The following is a 20,128-nucleotide window of genomic DNA, read 5'->3' as shown; positions in this document are numbered from 1 at the left end:
GTACTGTACAATCTGATGTGGGAAGAATTCAAGGCAATGGTAATGGCGAAATTTTGTCCAATGGATGAAACCGATCAAATTCAAACGAAATTTCTAAACCATAAGGTCGTAGGGACAAACCTCCGAGAGTACAACACGAAGTTTCATAAGAACTGTCGCCTTGTTCCCCAGTTGGTTAACCCTGAGTCCAGCAAAGTTACTCGATATATATGGGAATTGCCGCGGGAAATCCGCGACATGGTGATGTCTCATCTTCCTCAAACAACCGACTCTGCGATGGAATTGGCTGGATATTTGATGGGCGGCCTAGTCCGCAAAAAAGAGGAAGACAATAATATTGTAACGACCAACAACCAAGGAAGAACTGGAGGAGGCACCCACTACAAAGGCGAGGGTGCAAATCAAAGCCGAGCTGGATTTAACTCCAATGCTCCATTTTGCAAGATCTGTAGAAAGCGCCACCGAGGGTAATGTCGACACGTTTCATCAACCGTCTGTGAGTCTTGTCAAAGACCTGGCCATGCAACTGTTGATTGCTGGAAGAAGAAAATAACGTGTTATAACTGCAAGGAGATGGGACATCTAAGCTTCGAATGCCCAAAGAACCAACCCGCGACTGGTGGTGCGGGTGGAAGTGGCCAAAACAAAAAGGGAAACGCAAGAGTCTTTGTCCTTGACACAAAAAAGGCCACTGACATGCCGGAAACCATCACCGGTATGTTTCTAGTCAACGACACCTATGCTAGAGTTTTGTTTGATTCGGGTGCCAATTTAAGTTTTATAGATTATAGATTTTGTAGTCTATTTATTAAAAGAACCTTTAACAAAGTTAAATAAAACTCTAAGCGTCGAGACTGCTAGCGGCGAAATAGTCAAAATCTCTGAAGCCCTTGAAAACGGAAAAATTCTCTTAGCTGGTTATATTCTGCCTATTCAACTTTTACCAATGACTTTTGCTGGTTTCGATATTGTACTTGGTATGGATTGGTTATCCAACAACCATGCTCGTATCATTTGCAATAGCAAAACTGTCGAACTTCAAGCCCCCAATAAACGAACCACTCGAATTAAAGGGGACAAAGACGCTGGTCAAGTTAGCATAATTTCCATGATTAGGGCTAACAAATGTTTGAATCAAGGATGCTTAGCATTCATGGCCTAAGTCACTGAAGAATCCAAACCGAAGGAGATAAAGGACGTACCTATAGTCTCTGACTTTTCTGATGTCTTTCCTAACGAACTTTCTGGAATTCCTCCCGAGCGTGAAGTAGAATTTAGGATCGATCTTATCCCCGGTATTGCTCCGATAACCAAAGCTCCGTATCGCTTAGTGCCGAATGAAATGAAAGAATTAAAGAAACAACTTGACGAACTGCGCCTTTTGAAATGTACTAGAATAAGTAATCTATTAACATGCTCCAACCACAATATTCGACATTTATATGTGCCTCAAAGTGCAGGCATAACAGACGATTATAAGGAACAACATAACGATTGTCAAGGGCAATGTCATTCTTTCGAACAGTATGTGGCGTTGCTTGTCTTCTGTACCGAGCATAACCGTTTTTGTCAAAGGAGGTTGTTGCCTGGAAGTCCTTTGGGAAAGACTTGGAGCATGATCCCGCATGGGCCGTGCATCATTAACTCAGAAACTACTTTATACAATTGTGGATCGAGAACGTGATCAGGTATTTCAGCTGAGATGTATTTATCGATGTCCTCTGGATTTTTTAAATTTTACATGAAGGAGCAACCCATAGCAGCAGATGACAGTGAGGCAACCCTCTTTTCTGGAACTCAATAGTGTTAAGATATGTGATGGGAAGACTGATAAGTAATAATTAACGTAAAATCGATTTTGAAATCAGTTAGTGTATCATAATTGGAATTACCTGCAACAATTGGACCAAAAGGTTTGTTTGTCTTAAGAAATTTGAGTAGGGAATTAACTTTCATCTGGAAGACTCTCGCCATGATATATGGCCGGTCCTGAGCTTTTAGAGTAGGGTATTGGGACATATATCTTTCTATTTCTGGCCACTTTACATTACATGTAAAAGTAATGAAGTATTGTGGGTTTTGATGTACTCTAAAAATTGCTAATGCATCTTGGTAGTGCTTATGCATGTACCGTGGCCCACCTGTAAATGACGATGGTAATATTGTGCGTTTGCCAATGTCACGTGCGTCAGTGTCTCCACGTAATACAGCATCATAAATTCCTTGAAAGACTTCAGTTCTAAAAGTCTTTTGATTGGCCCTTATGTAATCCAGTCTACTTTGCTCGATACAAACGTAAGCGTCTACCAAATATTGTTGCAAAAGACGACTGCCTCGTAACAAAAGAGTATATAGTTCTCGACGATCATGAATTTGGTAGCTGTAGAACATACTCATTGTCATATTGCGGACTCTTTCAAGGCCATTAGTAGCAAGGCGCAACTTAGAGGACCAACCGCTCTCACCATAAATAAACAAAAGAGGATATTGTAATGGCATGTAAAGTGGATGTAGCTTGCTTATGCGTTGAGGACCAGTATCTTTACAACGAATGACGATGTCAAAGCCATTAGAGGAAGAATCGTTGTCAGTGACGATAGCTCCAATAGAGCTTTTGGACGGCATGTCATAGCACAATGCATGAACAGATGCTTATAAGCGTACATACAAGTTAGGGGTATCATTCGATTGGATGACATCTCTAGCAGTGCGGAAAAGCTTCACCAACTCGTTACATTCTTCTAATTCTTTGCTAAGGAAAGATACAATGTCTTCAAAAAGTTGACACAGGTGATTGTTTTGGAAAAAATGCAGCCTATTGCAAAGCTCATTATCAGTGTCATACACATACATTTGTAAGAACCGGGGTCTTTCGTTGTCTGCGGGACCCAAAGTACCTAGCCAATGATGGATCTGACCCTCAATTTTGAAGATGTAAGGAGCAGACCCATCATTTATAGATTCAACAACTTTTGCACCAAATGATGTCATAGAAAACATAGAGTTGTATGCACGTATATTAGCCATGAAGTCAGAACGGTTGAAGAGTCTGAAAATTGTTGAGCTATATGTCCTTCGACAGGGTAGTTTGGCACGACCTTCCTTGCAGCATTGGGTATATATAGGCCTTTTTCATTTTTCAGACAATGAAATACAACGTTCTTCATACCAGAAAAATGCATTGCAGTACTCACACACACAACCGCAATCGCCGTTGTCCATGTATAAAGACGACTAGGAGCTAGACGCATGAAACATCGACAAACGGCGTTTATTTTGTCGTGCATACGGAAGATCGTTATTAAACGGTTTTGACAAAGCTTGTTGCCCAGACTTGATCTTTACACAACTTGATCGATTAAGAAAACAAAGATGAAACAGAATTGAATCAACAAGACTTTATTGATAAACTGATAATACAACGTATAACAATTCTGAATGATTTTGAATTTTCCTATTGACCCCTATTTATACACAACTAGAACCAATCCTAATCTGACATGTGTATATGGAAGTTATAAACTTTCCATTTAACACTTCTGGACCCTATACTTACATAAACATTCTAAATACATACTAAACATAGTTTGACTAATTACAACACAACTCCTAAACTTTGTGTTACATGGATTAACCAAATTATAGGCCAACATCTCCCCCTTAATTTGTTAATCCATGTCTTCAATATCTTCAAGTTTAATCTTCTTTATCTCCCATATTTGCCATTAAGAGTGTCGGTTCTTCGTCTTCTTACACCAAATAAGATTCTGCTTGTGCTCTTTTTTTCTTTGGACAATCTTTTGCATAATGTCCAAATTCATGGCAATTGTAACATTCCACTTCTCTCAAATTCCTTTCTGAAGCTGCTTTCATCTATAGAGTACTTGCCTCTTCCATTTCGTGGACTATTTCCTTCGTATTCTTCTTCATCATATTCGTTACGCCAATTTCCTCGTGATAGATTAAACCTTCTTCGCTCACGATTTCCAAATCTTCTTTCACGTCCTAAGTTGTTGTTATGGCGTGAATACAACAACTTATCTTGACCGTCTCCAAGGCTTCCCTTCTTGAGCCTTATCCTTTCTTCATAGGTCTTCAATTTTCCAATAATCTCATCTATCGAGACTTCATTCAAGTCGGTACTCTGCTCTATTGATGCAACGATCTGAATAAACCGATCTGGCACGGATTCTATAAGTTTCCGTACAAGCATAGGTTCATCCAAGGATTTTCCCAATTCACTAGCCTTAGAAGCATATGTGTTAATCCTCTCCATGAAGGCGTCTATCGAATCATCTTTCTTCATTTGCGTCATTTGGAACTCCACCATTAATGACTGTAAACGAGCCTTCTGCACTCGTTCAACACGGACATGCCTTTTCTTCAATGCTTCCCACACTTCCATCGCTCTTTTGCAATTTGCCACTTGCAAAATGACACCCACCGGTATTGCTTGATACAAGTACGCAATCGTTGCTTTGTCCCTCTGGACATCTGGTTGCGTATCACCCGTAGGTTCTATCGATTCCCATAAACCATTCGCCTCAAGGATAATCTTGATTTGAATTGACCAAACCGTGTAGTTTGTTGAATTTAAAATAGGGCATTGATAATGGGTTAACGATCCTACTTGTTTGTGTGTAACCATTGTGTTGGTATTACTCGGTCCTCCCGAATCTGACATACTTTCTACGCGTATAATCTTCACTTTGACTGACTTTTGTACAACCCACAAAAAATCCTTCAGTCACCCTTGATTATTCCTCAATCGATACTTGTTTCCTCTTGAAACTTGTTATACGAAATTGATCAAACCAAACCATCCCTTGCTTATCTCTTTTTTGGTTTGAATTCTTCAACAAAACCTTCTATTTAGTTGGAATATATCAACTTTGATCTTTAACCTCGGTTTCTAATTCGTGCTTAGACACAAATGAAGAACCGTTAACTTATTTAATTAGAACCACAAAGCCTCCCACTTTGTCTTCTACCGGAAGTTTACCACAACCGCAAATCTAATCGCCGAACACCACCGCGTGGCCCGAATCCACTGTCGTCGCCGTTCTAATAATCCGATAACCCTTAGTGACACCGAAATCCACAGTTGTCGCCTTTTTACAATCGGAATACCACCACGTCATCAGAATCCACCGCCGCCGCTGCCTGCACCGTCGGAATACCACCGCCGCTGCTCTCTTTTTCGCCGGAAATCACAACCGACCACCACGCCGCCGGAATCCACCGTCGTCGCTGCCCTACACCACCGGAATCCACCGCCGATGCCTTTTTTCAATCCTACTGTCGGAACGACAACACCTGCCATTCAAATTTTGCCGAAAAATCGAGTCTGCCGGAAAAACGTGATGTCGGAATCTTGGCCGGAAAAACGAGATGCGCCGGAACCTGCTGCTGTCACGTTTTCTTATTTTTCGGAACTTCCAGATATCACCGGAGGCCACTAATGATAACCTGAATTTGTTCAATTTCACCTAAAAGAACCAGCCGGTAAAACGGGTTGCCGAATCTTCTCCGGAACCTGCTACTATCGCCAGAAAACTACTTCTGCGTTTTTTTTCTGGCCGGAATTTTTTTATCACGGATTCGACCACCTTGATCCTTTATTGTTCAACCTAACAATCAATTCGTGAAACCTGATGCTCTGATACCAATGGTTGCCCAGACTTGATCTTTACACAACTTGATCGATTAAGAAAACAAAGATGAAACAGAATTGAATCAACAAGAGTTTATTGATAAACTGATAATACAACTAGAACCAATCCTAATCTGACATGTGTATATGGAAGTTATAAACTTTCTATTTAACACTTCTGGACCCAATACTTACATAAACATTCTAAATACATACTAAACATAGTTTGACTAATTACAACACGGCCCCTAAACTTTGTGTTACATGGAATAACCAAATTATAGGCCAACAAAGTTGACAGACCCACTGATTTATGTCTACATTTACGCGAGCTAGATATTGGATAGTTAATTTAAGGCCATTATAGTAATATTAAAAGAAACAGTAACAAATATAAGCAAAAGTAAAAGGAAAACCAAGGTTACTGAATCAAGGATCTTAGGGAATTAAAATATGTGCAAAAGCAAGAAGCAACACATGTTGTTAGATTCAATTTATAGCATATTTGTTGATGTCATTATATTAGCCATAGTAAGGACACTAAAAGTAACAAACCTTAGAAAGCTTAACCAGACGGTAGCCGCGCGAAATAAGCCTGTTAAAAAAAGCTAACATAGAATCAGGCATCATGCAACAAACAAAAGGAGAACATCATATAATATGAAAGGAGAACGTCTGATATTTGGTTTTTGGAAAAAAATAACAAATAACTAAAAAAGAAAAGTGGTAACATATATCTACTTCTACAAAAATGCAGGTTCAAGTTTCCAACTACACATCTATCCTTATCCTTGTGACATTTTTACTTTCAAACAACTTTCAAGTTTGACAAAAAGTTGCACGTAATAAGTAAACAAAAGTAAAAAATATAAACAGTTGAGTAAATACTCATGTAGGCTGATGCATCTGGTCCATAGATATTATTATTAGCCAAGTCTAATTAGTAAGCTATAATTCTTTGATCAAAACATATATTATAAAGCAGAAATTCAGCATTAAACAACATGAAAAAATAGCTGACATTTAATCAAACACATGGTGTGCACCCCAAACATACAGTATCTTAAAGGCCTATTTCAACAATCTAAAGGTAAGGAAATAACAAAGAACATGAAAGGCAATTGCAAAACAATAATGAATGCAAGGGAAAAACATATCGGTGAAGAATATGATACCGTCAACCAACGTAAATAAGATCGCAGGTGAAGTAAGTTAGAGAGCTGGCAAAGGAAGAATTCAACTGATGATAAGAAGCAAAATAGCTGAAATATCGATGTTCAGTGTGACAACACCACGTGTTCATTAACAATCTTGATGTTAATTTTATAGCACCAAGTGTTCATAATTTTAACCATAGAAAGAGATGGATAACTTTAGAAAGAGATAAATGGCACACGTGTTACCAAAAGGAGCAGTATGCATTTAGTATTTACAATTTAATATATACAAATAATAAGTTAACTGTCATATTGGAAATACCTTTAATTTGTACACTTGTAAGAGCCTTATTGGTATATTTTATGAATATTGTCGAATTGTATCTAAACGGTAAGTTAGTAAATAAATTGGTATTTGTTATGAATAGTGTCGAATTGTGTCTAAACGGTAAGTTAGTAAATAATATATATATAATGGTCTACTCGCATTGGGTTGGTGTAAGAACATGTATCATGCGTTTATACTCTATAGTATTACTAGGTTATTGACCCGTGGGCGCCAAGGGTGGAAAATATAAATTTTATAACATGAACCGGTAATATTAAAGTGGAAAACATAATTTCATACATACATGTCGAGACGATAAAGATAATATACAATTGTTAATAACATCGGTAACAAAATAAAAACTTTATTACACATAACTTTCAAAGGAAAATAAACTGCATTTTACAATGATTCTATAGATTAAAAATAACAATTTCATATATTACTAAATAGTTCCTTATAAACAACATTTGTAGTTTTATTTGTCATTTTTCCTTCCTTGTCTAATATAAGCATTTTAACACCGTCTCTACTCTTAACTCGTGATAAAGCAACATATAGTTGACCATAGCGTAAACACCGGTGCTCGTAGGTATATGCCAACTCTTGCTAGTGATTGGCCTTGACTTTTGTTAATGGTCATTGCAAAACAAAACGCAACAGGAAACTGTCTTCGTTTTAATTTGAATGGCAGTTTCTATTCTGAAGGAGTTAGACGACTACGAGTTATATAAGTAAGAAACCCAATATTAGTACCTGAAATTACCTTTACTTCGATAAAACGCCTCCCCAAATTAATAACTTGTAATCTGGTCCCATTGCATAAACCGTTATTCTAATCAATATTCCTTAGTAACATTATTGGCACACCAACTTTTAGAACCAATCTATGATTAGGTATACCAGAAATCTTTAAACCATTTAGAAAATCCGGTGAGTGTAATGCTGCATCGAAACCAGGACCAACACTTTCAGAGTTGTCTAAACTATTAGAACTAAGATATTCAACATCTTCTCCAGGAAACATAGACCAAAATCTGTCATTAATTTCTTCGACAATCTCATTTAAAGGTGCAAGTATGGCCCTTTCTTGGAAATATGAAATATCATTACATTTTTCCAATAATGCTGGATAAACAAAATCAATCAAATCAGAAAGAGGATCGGAAGAATCACGAATCAAAAGATCATTCGGTATCTCTATAATGGCGTTACCGTCATTGTCACTACCAAGTTTTCCTTCACCGAGCGCCAACAACCATTCAACAAATATAATGGTGTCTTCCAAATTTGATGATTGACATCCGACAATTAACCTCATATTTTTTATTAACCTAAGAACCTTGCATTTGGTCCAAATGTGGGATGAATTAAGTGAAGCAATAACAATGTCACTACGTGACCCATTTTGTACCACGGGTAGGATTTGTCAAAAATCACCACCAAAAACAATCACTTTACCACCAAATGGATGTTGACAGTTGCTACGGTTACCATCTTTTAAAACATATTTTAAAGTCATATCCAATGCTTCAAAGGCATGTTTATGTATCATAGGAGCCTCGTCGTAGATAATGAGATCAGTTTTGTTGATTAAGTTGCAAATATCTTGATTTCGTTTTATTGAACATGTAGAATCATCAGTTAGATTTATAGGAATTAAAAATCTAGAGTGAGCGGTTCTACCTCCCTCAAGTAACAAAGATGTTATACCGCTGGAGGCAACTTTTAAAACGATTTTACGTTTTGATCTTATGAAAGCCGATAATGTCTTCCATAAAAAGGTTTTTCCTGTCCCTCCATAACCGTACACAAAAAAATACCACCCCTCTTTTGATCAACTGCTTCCATTATTTTATTATACACATCTTGTTGCTCATCCGTTAATGAAATAAAAAGACGTTCAAACTCACCTGTAATGACTTCTGTATCATACGCTAGCTCCTCATTCATAAAACAATTTGTTGACGCCAAAATACTATCATCATCAGGGAAAGACATTGTAGGAAAACAACGAAGAGTACAATTATTTCGAAGAAGGAAGTTCTTAATTTCAAGTAACACAAGGTTCTTTAGTTGTGTCTCTGAAAGCACCAAATCTGTAACGATAGATAAAAAAATTTAAACTCGGTATTTAACTCAACATTTTTATGAAGGTGTGAAAGAAGTTCAAAAAATAACAAATTCAAAATATTTTGTACCTGGATTTTTCTGGTCATTTTGTTGTTTGTAAAGAATGCCATCAATCAAATAATGCCGACACTTTTCCCATACGTCATCCGGTCTAGATAAACTGTATGTGATTAACATTGTAGCAAATAAACTACGTAAATAATAACCACTTGTAGTTTGACTTGCTTCTTCAATAGCTTCTATATACTCGTTGTCATCGTCTAGAAGCCCTCTTTTATAACACGCATCCCTATAAGTAGCACACACTTCACCATCAACAGTACGAATATCTTCAAAACACATAGGGCCTTTAACCTTGTTCAACAAAATTCTTAGATAGTATGTTTCATTGAAAGCTGGAGGGAAATGATGAACACGACCAATTGAGAAACCTCGTTTACTTAGGTCCCAAACCCTTTCAACAGGTTTCCAAACAAATTTTGTTGGAAACTCAACGTAGGTTAGCGTTCGAGCAAGACCATATTGCTGATTACATTCCATCCAAGCAATGAATTTTGAAGAACCAACACTCGGCTTGTTTAAAACGTCTTCCACATCGTCATCATCTGCGAAAACAACTTTTTGTTGTCCAGGTAAATGAAACGGAAGCCGAGTAACAGAAGGTACTCTGTAATGGACGTCAAAAGCAAATATTCTAAGGAAAATTCATTTGTCAATTTTTCTGTGTGTTTTCCAAGGTGTTTCTCTCTAAAAGTGGCGATTTTTTCCCTTCTCTAAACCTCTTCCTAGCCGGCTCCAATCTTCTATCTGATTGGAAATCGATCAATCATTGATTATTCATTACATCAATCACTCAATCCCTTGCGGATTGACGTCAATCTATTCTGGTTTCAGAATCGTTACCCTAGTTTGTTTCGGCAATCTGGGTGCTAGACAACCGACTAAGTTAAGGGTGCCATGCTCATCGGTGATCATTACCTTGTGGTTTTGATGTTTCGATCAATTATAGTGGTGATTGATTGATCCTGTTATTACTTATGCAGGATGTCAATCAGCCTAGATTCGTTTATGGTTGTTACACTAATAGCTTATTAGTGCTAGGTAACCGATAATCATGAGGGTTTAGAGAAGCAGAAATCAATACTTGAGGATGATCACTTTGGATCTCGTCTATGGTAATGCCCTCCAGCAGCCGACCTATGGTCCCCTAGTCGGAGTTGGGAGTGGGATTGGGTAGCCGGCCTGGAAGATCCCTTTCAGGTTTTGGGATTCAGACATAAAGGTTGTGGATGTTTATTCCTTCCGGCTTCACAGAACTAAAGATTCTTATGGATTGGAAGTCGTGTCTCTATGTTCTTGGTATGCTTCTAACCCTATTGCATGTTTGTTCCTGGTTATTGTCTTGCTTCTTTTTTTGGGTGGTTGGAACTGGAGGCATCACGCATGTGTGGGTCAAATCAGGTATTGGTGTATCAATACTAGGTTGTTCTAGCTCGTGGTTTGTATTGGTGAAGTGTTAGACATTGTTCCTGGCAGAGCTTGATTGCTTTGGGTGGTTGTTTGCATATTAGTATGATTATGCTGGAAATGTGCTTTATGGTGTGATCATCATTTGTCCTGTTTAACTAGATTGAAGGTTATTAATATTTTGATCTAATTCCTTCATGGTTCGGCATTCAGCCATTGGGGGTTGTCCTATGTTATCCTGGATGTTTTTTGATGTTCTTATTGTGGATTCTCGGGGTTTATGTTCTTGGTGGGTGTCTTTGGTCTTTGTTTGGATTATTGTACTTCATGTTCATGCTCTTGATCTTCCTGGTGATTTATGCTTCACGGGGTGGTGAATGCACTTGGATCTTGCTAGAATACTTTTGATGTTTGCTGGATAATATGGATCAAGGGGTTGGTGATTATGATTTGCTTTGATTTAAAATTTGTCTCAAATTTGGAGGTTTGATCTTTCATGGATTCATGGATCCATGCTGATCCTGTTTATGGATCCGGGTTGGGTTTTGGATCTGGTATGCTGGATTAGTTTGTTTAACCTTATCCCTAGGTTTGTGCAATTACCATTTGGTTAGGCGTTTATTTTGGGATAAGATGAAGATTTGATTGGGTTTGTTTGGAATGGATTTGCTTACTGAATTTGAGTTGGATGGTGATGGGCTTTGCCATTCAACTTAATTCGTATTATGTTGGGCTTATGTATGGTACATGGTTTGGCTTTGGCATCCATTATGGGCTACATCTTTGGCACGGGATTGGTTTTTTGTTGGGCCCATGGCTAGCAAGATGTCGACCCACTGAATTTGGGCTAAAGGATAAATCGTTTGGGCTAGTGGGGCGTGATCCCGTGTAAGGCTCGGTAGTCCATCATGCAATGGTATGTGTTATGTAACAACAAAGGATTTGATTGGAAGAAGCTTGGATTCAAGCTAGCATGAAGATTGGCTTGTAAAAGAAGACAATAAGTTCATCTTTGTTAGCTTATGTTAGTTTGAATTGTTGAGTATGCAACAAGTTGTATGCCTTCGGGCTAAGTAGTATGTTTCTTTTGTGGTCTAACCCCTCCATGGTAAATGTCCAGGAGGGGGGAGATGCACTCGTTTGTATTTTTTATTTATTTCAATAAATTTTACCAAGGGCAATGCCCTATTACCAAAAAAAAAAAAAAAGCAAAAATTCTCCATGCAGCCTCACATGCAGAGAGATATCTGCAATCATAAAATGCCTTAACTTCGTCTACCACTTCTCCTTGATTGTCAGTATTGTCTTGTACAAGTGATATAATAGCACGATCTGGGCCTTTATTAATGTACTTAAACAAATACTTAATCGAACCCTCTTGATTACACCATTCAACATTGATATGGGCCTGATATTTTTTAACAATCTGTTGTTATATGGAACAACATGTCTGTTGTCTAAATTCACCGCAGGCTTGACAACAACATTACCCAAATCTATTTTTCGGTAACCAGGAAACCCATTCGAATCAATTGACGTCTCGTTCTGAAATTTCTTTGGGAATTTTTTAGAACACGAGTTATCGACCATGCACGAGAATTTAGGATTAGCAACACCACAAGGACCATGCATCATGTGGTCGATTACAAGAGAATACAACTCTGGATCTTCATTCAGATCTGGAATTTCTGCTGAAATAAATTTGTTTATATTCTCAAGATTATGAATTTTGTGCTCGGAATGCAAAAACAGGCAAATATGTGCATGTGGCAATCCGCGTTTCTGAAATTCAATTGTATAAACAACTGCAAATAACAAATAGTAGTGGATTAGATAACTTATTGAATACCAATATTATATATGTTAACAATATAAGTCATAGTAACATAATTTTCAAAAAATAATTATCATCAAAAAATAAAAAGAAACCATTACTTGCTTGCAACTTTCCAAACAAAGCCCTATCCTTCAGGTCTTTCATTAACGAATCAAGCTTCATCTTGAATAACCTACACAATATATCTGGCATGTCTTCAGATTTGCGAATTTTGTTTAGTAAAAATCGCTTGATTTCGGCCAGTTTGGTTATCCAGTTTCAGGCCAGATAACCAACCATCTACATATAGTCATTGCATCGAGATAATTCTGCATCATATGTCGAGCACCTCCGGTAAATGATGATGGTAAAATGATACGTTGTCCGGCGGTAGAAACATCGGAGGTTCATGTCACACCCCCAACTTAGGCCTAGGAGTGTGATCGACAGTTGGTACCATAATTGTAAATAAATCAGAGTTGCATTAATTTAGCGGAAGACTTATAAACTTCAAGGATCAAAATATAACATTTACATGTATTCAAAAAACGGGATTTATAAAATACCAGTTTAAGTTGTTACAAAAGTATTACTTGTTTTATAATTTACAAACCACCATTTAATATGTTAAGTTTACAAAATAAATCCGAGACATCAGATATTCAAAGCACTTCGTCACTCCAAGTGCTAACTTTGTTTACCTGCAAAATGTAAATAAAATACGTCAGCAACAAATGCTGGTGAACACGCTGATGCAAAATAATTTCTTTTACTTTATTACCCCTTGAGACTACGCCTGTCTCGGCCCAACGTGGCTTAGGAATAACAAAGTTAAATCAACACATTTATAAATTCGAGTCTCTACTCTAGGTCACCTCAGCAAACACCGCAGCGTTCGACTTAGTTAAGTACCCGTAAATATACGCATAAGGTCGTACTCCCTGAAGGAGAGCGTCCTACGACCAAGGGTGGTGCGGTGTGCCCACCGCGTAGTACCACCTATGTAAGGATTCAGACACACGTATACCACAGCCTGAGGGCTAGGTTTATACTCTTATTTATAACGGTTTTAAGAACACATAGTTCCTTGTAAACAATTTTCATATAACACATTTGACTCGTTTGAAAACAAGTTTATAAAAGTTTGGGGGCGTATTCACCTTGTCGCTTTGGGATCGGCTTCACTCACCGTCCGAGGGTCTTTCCCTTTTTATCTCGTACCTATAGTACGAGAATAAGTATTTGTTAGTAGGATATACAATCCGGCTTAAGACCTTTAGTCTTGTTCTATACTTCGATGAACCTTTAGTTCATATATCTCATTTACTTGAAAACCTTTAGTTTAAAAGTAATTTATAAACCTTTAGTTTATATAAAAACCCGACGTTTCTTCTTCTCTAAGAAACGTATTCTTTTTCTTTTATTATTTAAGAATACTCATTATTGCTTAAATAATGATTCCATAACAAAGAATATACGTATATACTTACACACATATATACATATTCACAATTCATCCTTTTTACCATTCATTCTTTCATTCCTTTATTTGTTATGTTTATATCTCTTTTTATCGAGGTATCGAGAATAACCTCGACTTAAGGCTTAAGCCTTGAATATAATATTATATTATATTGATTCGTCGTTACGCCTAACCTTATTGACGTATTGGAAACCCTAGGAAATCGAGCAACACTCCAACGCCGCTTCATTTTTCGATCAACTCTTTCCTCAATACGCAATTCAATGAACGCCAATCTTCAACACTTATTGATACGCTTCTCGAGACTCATCGCCATAACAAACGCCTTCTTGGTATGTGGGTGGAGGGTGGCACAAACTTCAAGGAAATGTTGGTACACAAACGAGAGATCGGGGCACGCTTATCGAGGAAACAAGGCACGAACTTCGAGGTATGATAATATAGCTAGAGAGATGTTAGAGAGAGAAAGGAAAGCTGAATTTGGTGTGCCTTGAATGAGATCCCGGACCTGCTATTTGTAGACAAAAATTTGGATCCCATCGCGGTACGTGATGGGCTCCTGGGCACCCGTCGCGTACCGCGACGTAGCCCTGCCCAGTCACATAGTAGGTCTGCCACGTGGCGACACGTGGCAGCAGGTGGTGCCACCGTGTGCCACGTGGCACACGTGTCAGACCACGTCATCGCGATATGCGATGACGTTGGTTCAACAGCGATCGTGTATCGCTGTTGACCCTTTCCAGAAGCTTTGACCAGGCCTCATCGCGATACGCGATGGGCTTGTCTTTTGTCCCATCGCGTATCGCGAGAGGACAAAAATCAGAATTTTCACTTTAAACCCTAAGGTTTGGAATTTGGCATTTTCAGTCCCTTAACTTTGGAAAGTTGACATTTTGAACTCGAAATTTTCACGATGTTACAGTTCCAGCCGAATGTATGTTTCTTAAGTTCTCATAAGTTTCAGACCTAAGATTTTTTTGTTGTGTGCGGACATAATGCAACCTTTGAGTCTCTATCATTGTATAGGCATCTACAAACAATTGCTGAGTTAGTCTTCCGCCGTATAAAATCAACGAAAAACCATGTGGCCTATCTTGAAACCTGTATGAAAAGGATTCACACATTGGCACTTCTTGCGTTTGCGCTTTGTCGACCCTCGAAGTTCACGATGCGCTATGTCAATTCTATAACCATCATCACCATATGGAAAAAATATAGGGTACTGAAGAGGAACATAACAAGGGTGCACTTCACTGATACGTTGTAAAGCTCCACTTTGAGTTGTAACAATTATATATCGTTTATCAATTGCTTCACCAATATCTCCAACGATTAACGTTGTCACTTCAGATGTTGTTGGCAAGTTGTAAGTCCTTGCATTTGTCTGTCGTGTTCCAATTATTCTAAACTTTAAATACACATTTGGATTTTGTTGAAAACAATCCCTTGCCATCCGATAACTTTTAACCAATGGATTTTTAGAATCCAACATTACTTTAAGATAATGAATTATCTGGTTATCTAATACTTCAGAATTTGATTTCGTGTCCCTGAGTAACAAAAAAACAGGAGTTAACATACAGATATGTACAGAAACTTAAATTCATTTAGCAAGGTATAAAATATTTAGATTTCAATATTTAAAAAAAGAGAATAATTACTGAAAAATGGATCGTCTATTTGATATTCTGTTCTCCGTATCGTAAATGTATAGTTGATAGAAACGTGGGTTCTCACCAGACATAGGAAGAAGACTTCCCAAGGAATGATAATTCTCTCCACCAAGTCTGAAACTGTATGGCGCATTTCCTTTGTTAACTGAATTATCTACCTTCCCACCAAGAGACGTAAACGAAAACATGGAATTATATCGCCTAATGTTTTTCAAAAAAAACTTGCTCCTACTATCATGACCAAGGAACAGATTTACGTAACTCAATGGTACTGACTTCATCTCAGGAAGTTGTGCGCACCCATAACTACAAAAAAGTGTGTAAGTTGTAATCCCATTGTTTGTTTTTCCTCTTTTTCTCTCGGCTTCCCATAATAATGCATTGCACATTCCACACATGAAGTTTTGATCACCATGATCTAAATACGCTGTTAAAAAATGAAGAATAATTAAAAAACAAAATAAAAGTTATAGGTAAATTGACTAAAAAACATGTACTTAACAACACACCAACAATCATATACATTATTATTTTGATGCAGACCTATAGATATCCCTTTGTAAACGTTGACATGATCGTCTAGTGCGTCAGATGAATTAAATTCATCTAAGTTTGCCATACGTATGGGTTCATTTATATGAACATTTCTGTGAGATGTACGATGCGTTGATGATGATCCAACATTGAATGTATTAAAAGTGGCCGAACATCCAGGGGTTGATAAATTTTAAGAAGAGCTAAAATTTTGCCTTGTAATAGTAGACAATGGCGTCAACTGATAAGTGGATGAGACATTGACACCTACAAAAGAAAAGTAGGTTAATTTTATAAAAAGAAATAAAACCTTGAAGAGTATTATAAACCAATATTTTTACTACAATACCAATTCAGTTGTATTACCTGAATATATTATTCCTTGTCGTTGATTTGTATTTTGAGGAGTACCGGTCTTTTGTCTTTCGTCTAAGAACATCATCTCAAACCTTTGGTTATTCGATAACGGACCTTGTAATGTGCGGGTAAAACAAACTACAAAATTATTAAATAATTATAACTTAACTGTAAATCTAATCATTTAATTACAAAAGGAGAAAATTACTAACAATGTGGATGTACATTAAATAAGTAAAACTTTACTGACCTAAACTACTTTGCCTAGTGGCGTTAAATGTGGATAACGATGCCGATGCTTGAAATTCTTGCCCAATTTGTGAAGTATTCGCATTAGTTAATGGTATCATCTTATTTAATCTCCTAACATCGGTAGCTGCCAAAATAAATAAATTACAAAAACTATTTGTCTATGTATAACTTAAAATGTAAATTACGTTAATAGATGGGTATTAATTTTGTAAAAATATATGTTGTTTTTGACATACCGTTGCCTTTAACATGTGTGCAAACAACATACACGGAAATTGTGTCACGTTTTCAAGTATACAAAAAGATAGACGACATGGTTAAATGCTAGTGGTGAATAAAATTAATCATTAATCACTACTTAAGCAGATTGTTTTTAACAATCTAAATCTGAAACTAATATATTCTATTACTATAATCAAAAAAGATAGTTACCATTTGATGTAGAACCTATATTTGGGTTGTTTCTTTTATTTCTTCTTTGGTCCATAACCATCTTTCTATGTCTTCGATTCTCAACGGCATTTGCTTCTTTGGTATGTATGGTGACAACTGTTGATTTTTTAAAATAGAACAAATATTAAATAAATATTTTTTTATAAGATATCAAATCAAGTATGTATAGAAGTACTATATGCAAATGAGTAAATGATTAGAAATAAGTAACCTGTTTAATTGAGTTAGTACATATGGAAGCTTCTTGAGTACTTGGATTCTGATTCTCTTTTTCAAAGTGTGATTGATTAACATCAGTTAATGTGATTGGACAGCAAACTATAAATCGTTATTTGTTAGTACATAAATGTAACCCTAGAATAAAATAAAATAAACTATACATGCTTAAAGAACTGCATTATTGTGTATATAAAAGTAAGGTATATTTTCTAACATATTTACAACAATGATTATGTAATATGTTAAAATGAACAAAAATCCATTTGCTTATATATAAACATCACTAAACAAATGGGCTAAATATATATGTAATTAATTGTTAAAACAGACTTCGTAAAATAAGTCATTTATAAAACACATGTTTTAGTTTAAAACATAGATAAATTTAAAAAGGTTAAAAAAAAGTTTATATATAAACTGAGAGGTTTTCCAAAAAAATGTGGTAAACGAAATTCTTTTGGTGTGACTCTTAAATTAAGTATATTAATAAAACAAATGTTATTAATTATGTATGGTTAGTTTGTATCTATCACAATCAAAAATATTCTTTCAATCTAATAAATTATCAAATTAATATAAATATATGAAACCATATTAACGCCAAAAAAATTAAAACATTACCGTTTGATATGATACTCAATGGTTCTCTTAACGATGAAACTACACGTATTTAAAATATACAAATTAATGTAACATTTATAGGTAAACAAAATATATATAAAATAACTAACCGTTTGAATGATTTTTCTTATTGGAAGAGGGTGAATCTTTAATACTACATTTCTTGGATCTTGAAGACATCTAAAATATAAAAAAAAACATACGGTTATCATATGAAATTAAAAAAAACAACAAAAAAAAACAAAACGTAATTATCATGCCGTATGGTTATATTTATTTAACAAACATTGCATTTTACAACATAAACGTTCATACCATTGTCAACTACAATTGTATAATACTAGTAAACTTTTCACGCAATGGAAGTCATTAACAATCTTCAATATAAACCTTCATAAACAATAATGAACTATTATTAACGTATTGGGTGTTATAATATATATATACTTTCAAAGGCAAATCATGAAATTAACTGAATATATAGTATTTACCTATGAAACTTTATGTGTTATGGTAAACATATGTTAAGGGAAGACCAAGCTATAAATTTGGCATAAATTATGTTTCTCCTAACAGACATTATAAGTTAACAACTTTATGTGTAATATTGTGTTAGGATATATAGATAATATTTGAACTTTTATACGTGATTCTAAAAATATAATAACATAAGCCTCCAATTTAGCCTTATTTAGAGGGATAGTTGTTATTAATTTTGACCACCATGTAAATATTAAATCATTTTAAGTCACTTAAGAAATAATAACCTGTTTATTGAATTTGTAATATAAAAGTATAAGAAAATATTTAAACCGTAAAAAGTATTCATATTTATAATGAATAAGTTTAAATTCTCAATAGCTCAATTAAAGAAGATTAACCAATGAGTCCTTTTTAAAAATATATACATGCATACGAATCAAATACTTCATCATTCAGTATCTAATGTAAAACCAATAATATCTTAAAAAATCATGAAAAATATTTAAGCAATCTAAAATACGCTCCATTGTTATAAAGTTAATTTTTATTAGCAGTTATATTTACTTACTATTTGAATTTGGATTAGTGAAAAAATGTAAAATATAATATTATATAATTAGAAATCAGAAAATAGGGTTAATAATTATTATTAGTATACTCTAATAGATAGCTATCATTATTATAAATCATTGGAAACATAAAACCGTCATTTAATTTATTTGGTTAAAAAATTGCCTTATTATTGTTCATCTTTGCATTCGAACGGTTTGTTCATCTCTCCAAATATTTTAACATCGATTTTCATAATGTCTACCATTGTTGGTTGGAAATACTGTGCGTATTTGAGAAAATACCAATTTCTATTGAGTGATTTAACCACAGTACAAAGAGACAATATCGAGTCGGTTATGTTATTCAACCATCTGTGGAAACATCAAATACATAAAATTGAACTTCGGAAGGAGATACCATGTGAAGTAGGAAATCAATCTGATTACTGTGTTACGTGACTTTCTTGAAGAGCATAACCAGCTGGTTGTTCCATATGTACATGTCAGGGAATGGTTTTACTACCCGACCCAAATCACTTTTGGAATCTAATGATTTGATTATGCTTAGAGAGCTGGATGTGTTGAAGCTTGCGAACATCCGAAAAGATATTGCACACATGGAATTAGAAAACGAACTGACTAAGAAGGTGAAATGGTTATCGGAATGTGATAACTATGAAAGCGATTTTGATTATGTGGTCGATTATTTCAATTGTGATGATGAACAGTCAGGTAACACACTTTAACAGTGTTTTAGAATTTGTTTATTATACTCATTTTATTATTTAGTTTATTGCTGATGATACTAAGTTTGATGAACTAGTTTAAAAAAATATTAGGATGTTTGATGATATACTAAATGGTGTATCATATTGGAATGCTGTTGTTTTTTTATTTTTTTTATAGTTACAGGTGATGAAGCAATTTAAGTATGTTCTGTTGTTTAAG

At 35.6% G+C, this 20,128-nt stretch overlaps 2 protein-coding genes across 2 annotated transcripts; both read right to left on the bottom strand.

Annotated features, from left to right (window-relative positions):
* Positions 1 to 7,540: 7,540 nt before the first annotated feature.
* On the bottom strand, positions 7,541 to 8,459 carry LOC143591113 (uncharacterized). The gene is made up of 2 exons (XM_077071420.1): positions 8,042 to 8,459; positions 7,541 to 7,551 (listed from the first exon to the last, which is right to left on the bottom strand). Exons 1-2 carry the CDS (start codon positions 8,457 to 8,459, stop codon positions 7,541 to 7,543), a joined length of 429 nt encoding a protein of 142 aa, XP_076927535.1.
* Positions 8,460 to 8,567: 108 nt separating this feature from the next.
* LOC143591112 (uncharacterized) lies at positions 8,568 to 19,674 on the bottom strand. The gene is made up of 10 exons (XM_077071419.1): positions 19,636 to 19,674; positions 18,257 to 18,326; positions 16,852 to 16,977; positions 16,611 to 16,739; positions 15,987 to 16,137; positions 15,139 to 15,587; positions 12,162 to 12,543; positions 9,340 to 9,938; positions 9,052 to 9,237; positions 8,568 to 8,635 (listed from the first exon to the last, which is right to left on the bottom strand). Exons 1-10 carry the CDS (start codon positions 19,672 to 19,674, stop codon positions 8,568 to 8,570), a joined length of 2,199 nt encoding a protein of 732 aa, XP_076927534.1.
* Between the last annotated feature and the right edge of the window lie 454 nt (positions 19,675 to 20,128).

This window comes from Bidens hawaiensis, unplaced genomic scaffold (assembly GCF_021521415.1).
Source record: "Bidens hawaiensis isolate Kalapana, Puna unplaced genomic scaffold, B.hawaiensis_p1.1 tig00039238_1, whole genome shotgun sequence".
Taxonomy (NCBI): Eukaryota; Viridiplantae; Streptophyta; class Magnoliopsida; order Asterales; family Asteraceae; genus Bidens; species Bidens hawaiensis.
Note: the sequence above shows the minus strand (reverse complement) of the source record. Positions and strands in the feature narration are given on the sequence as shown.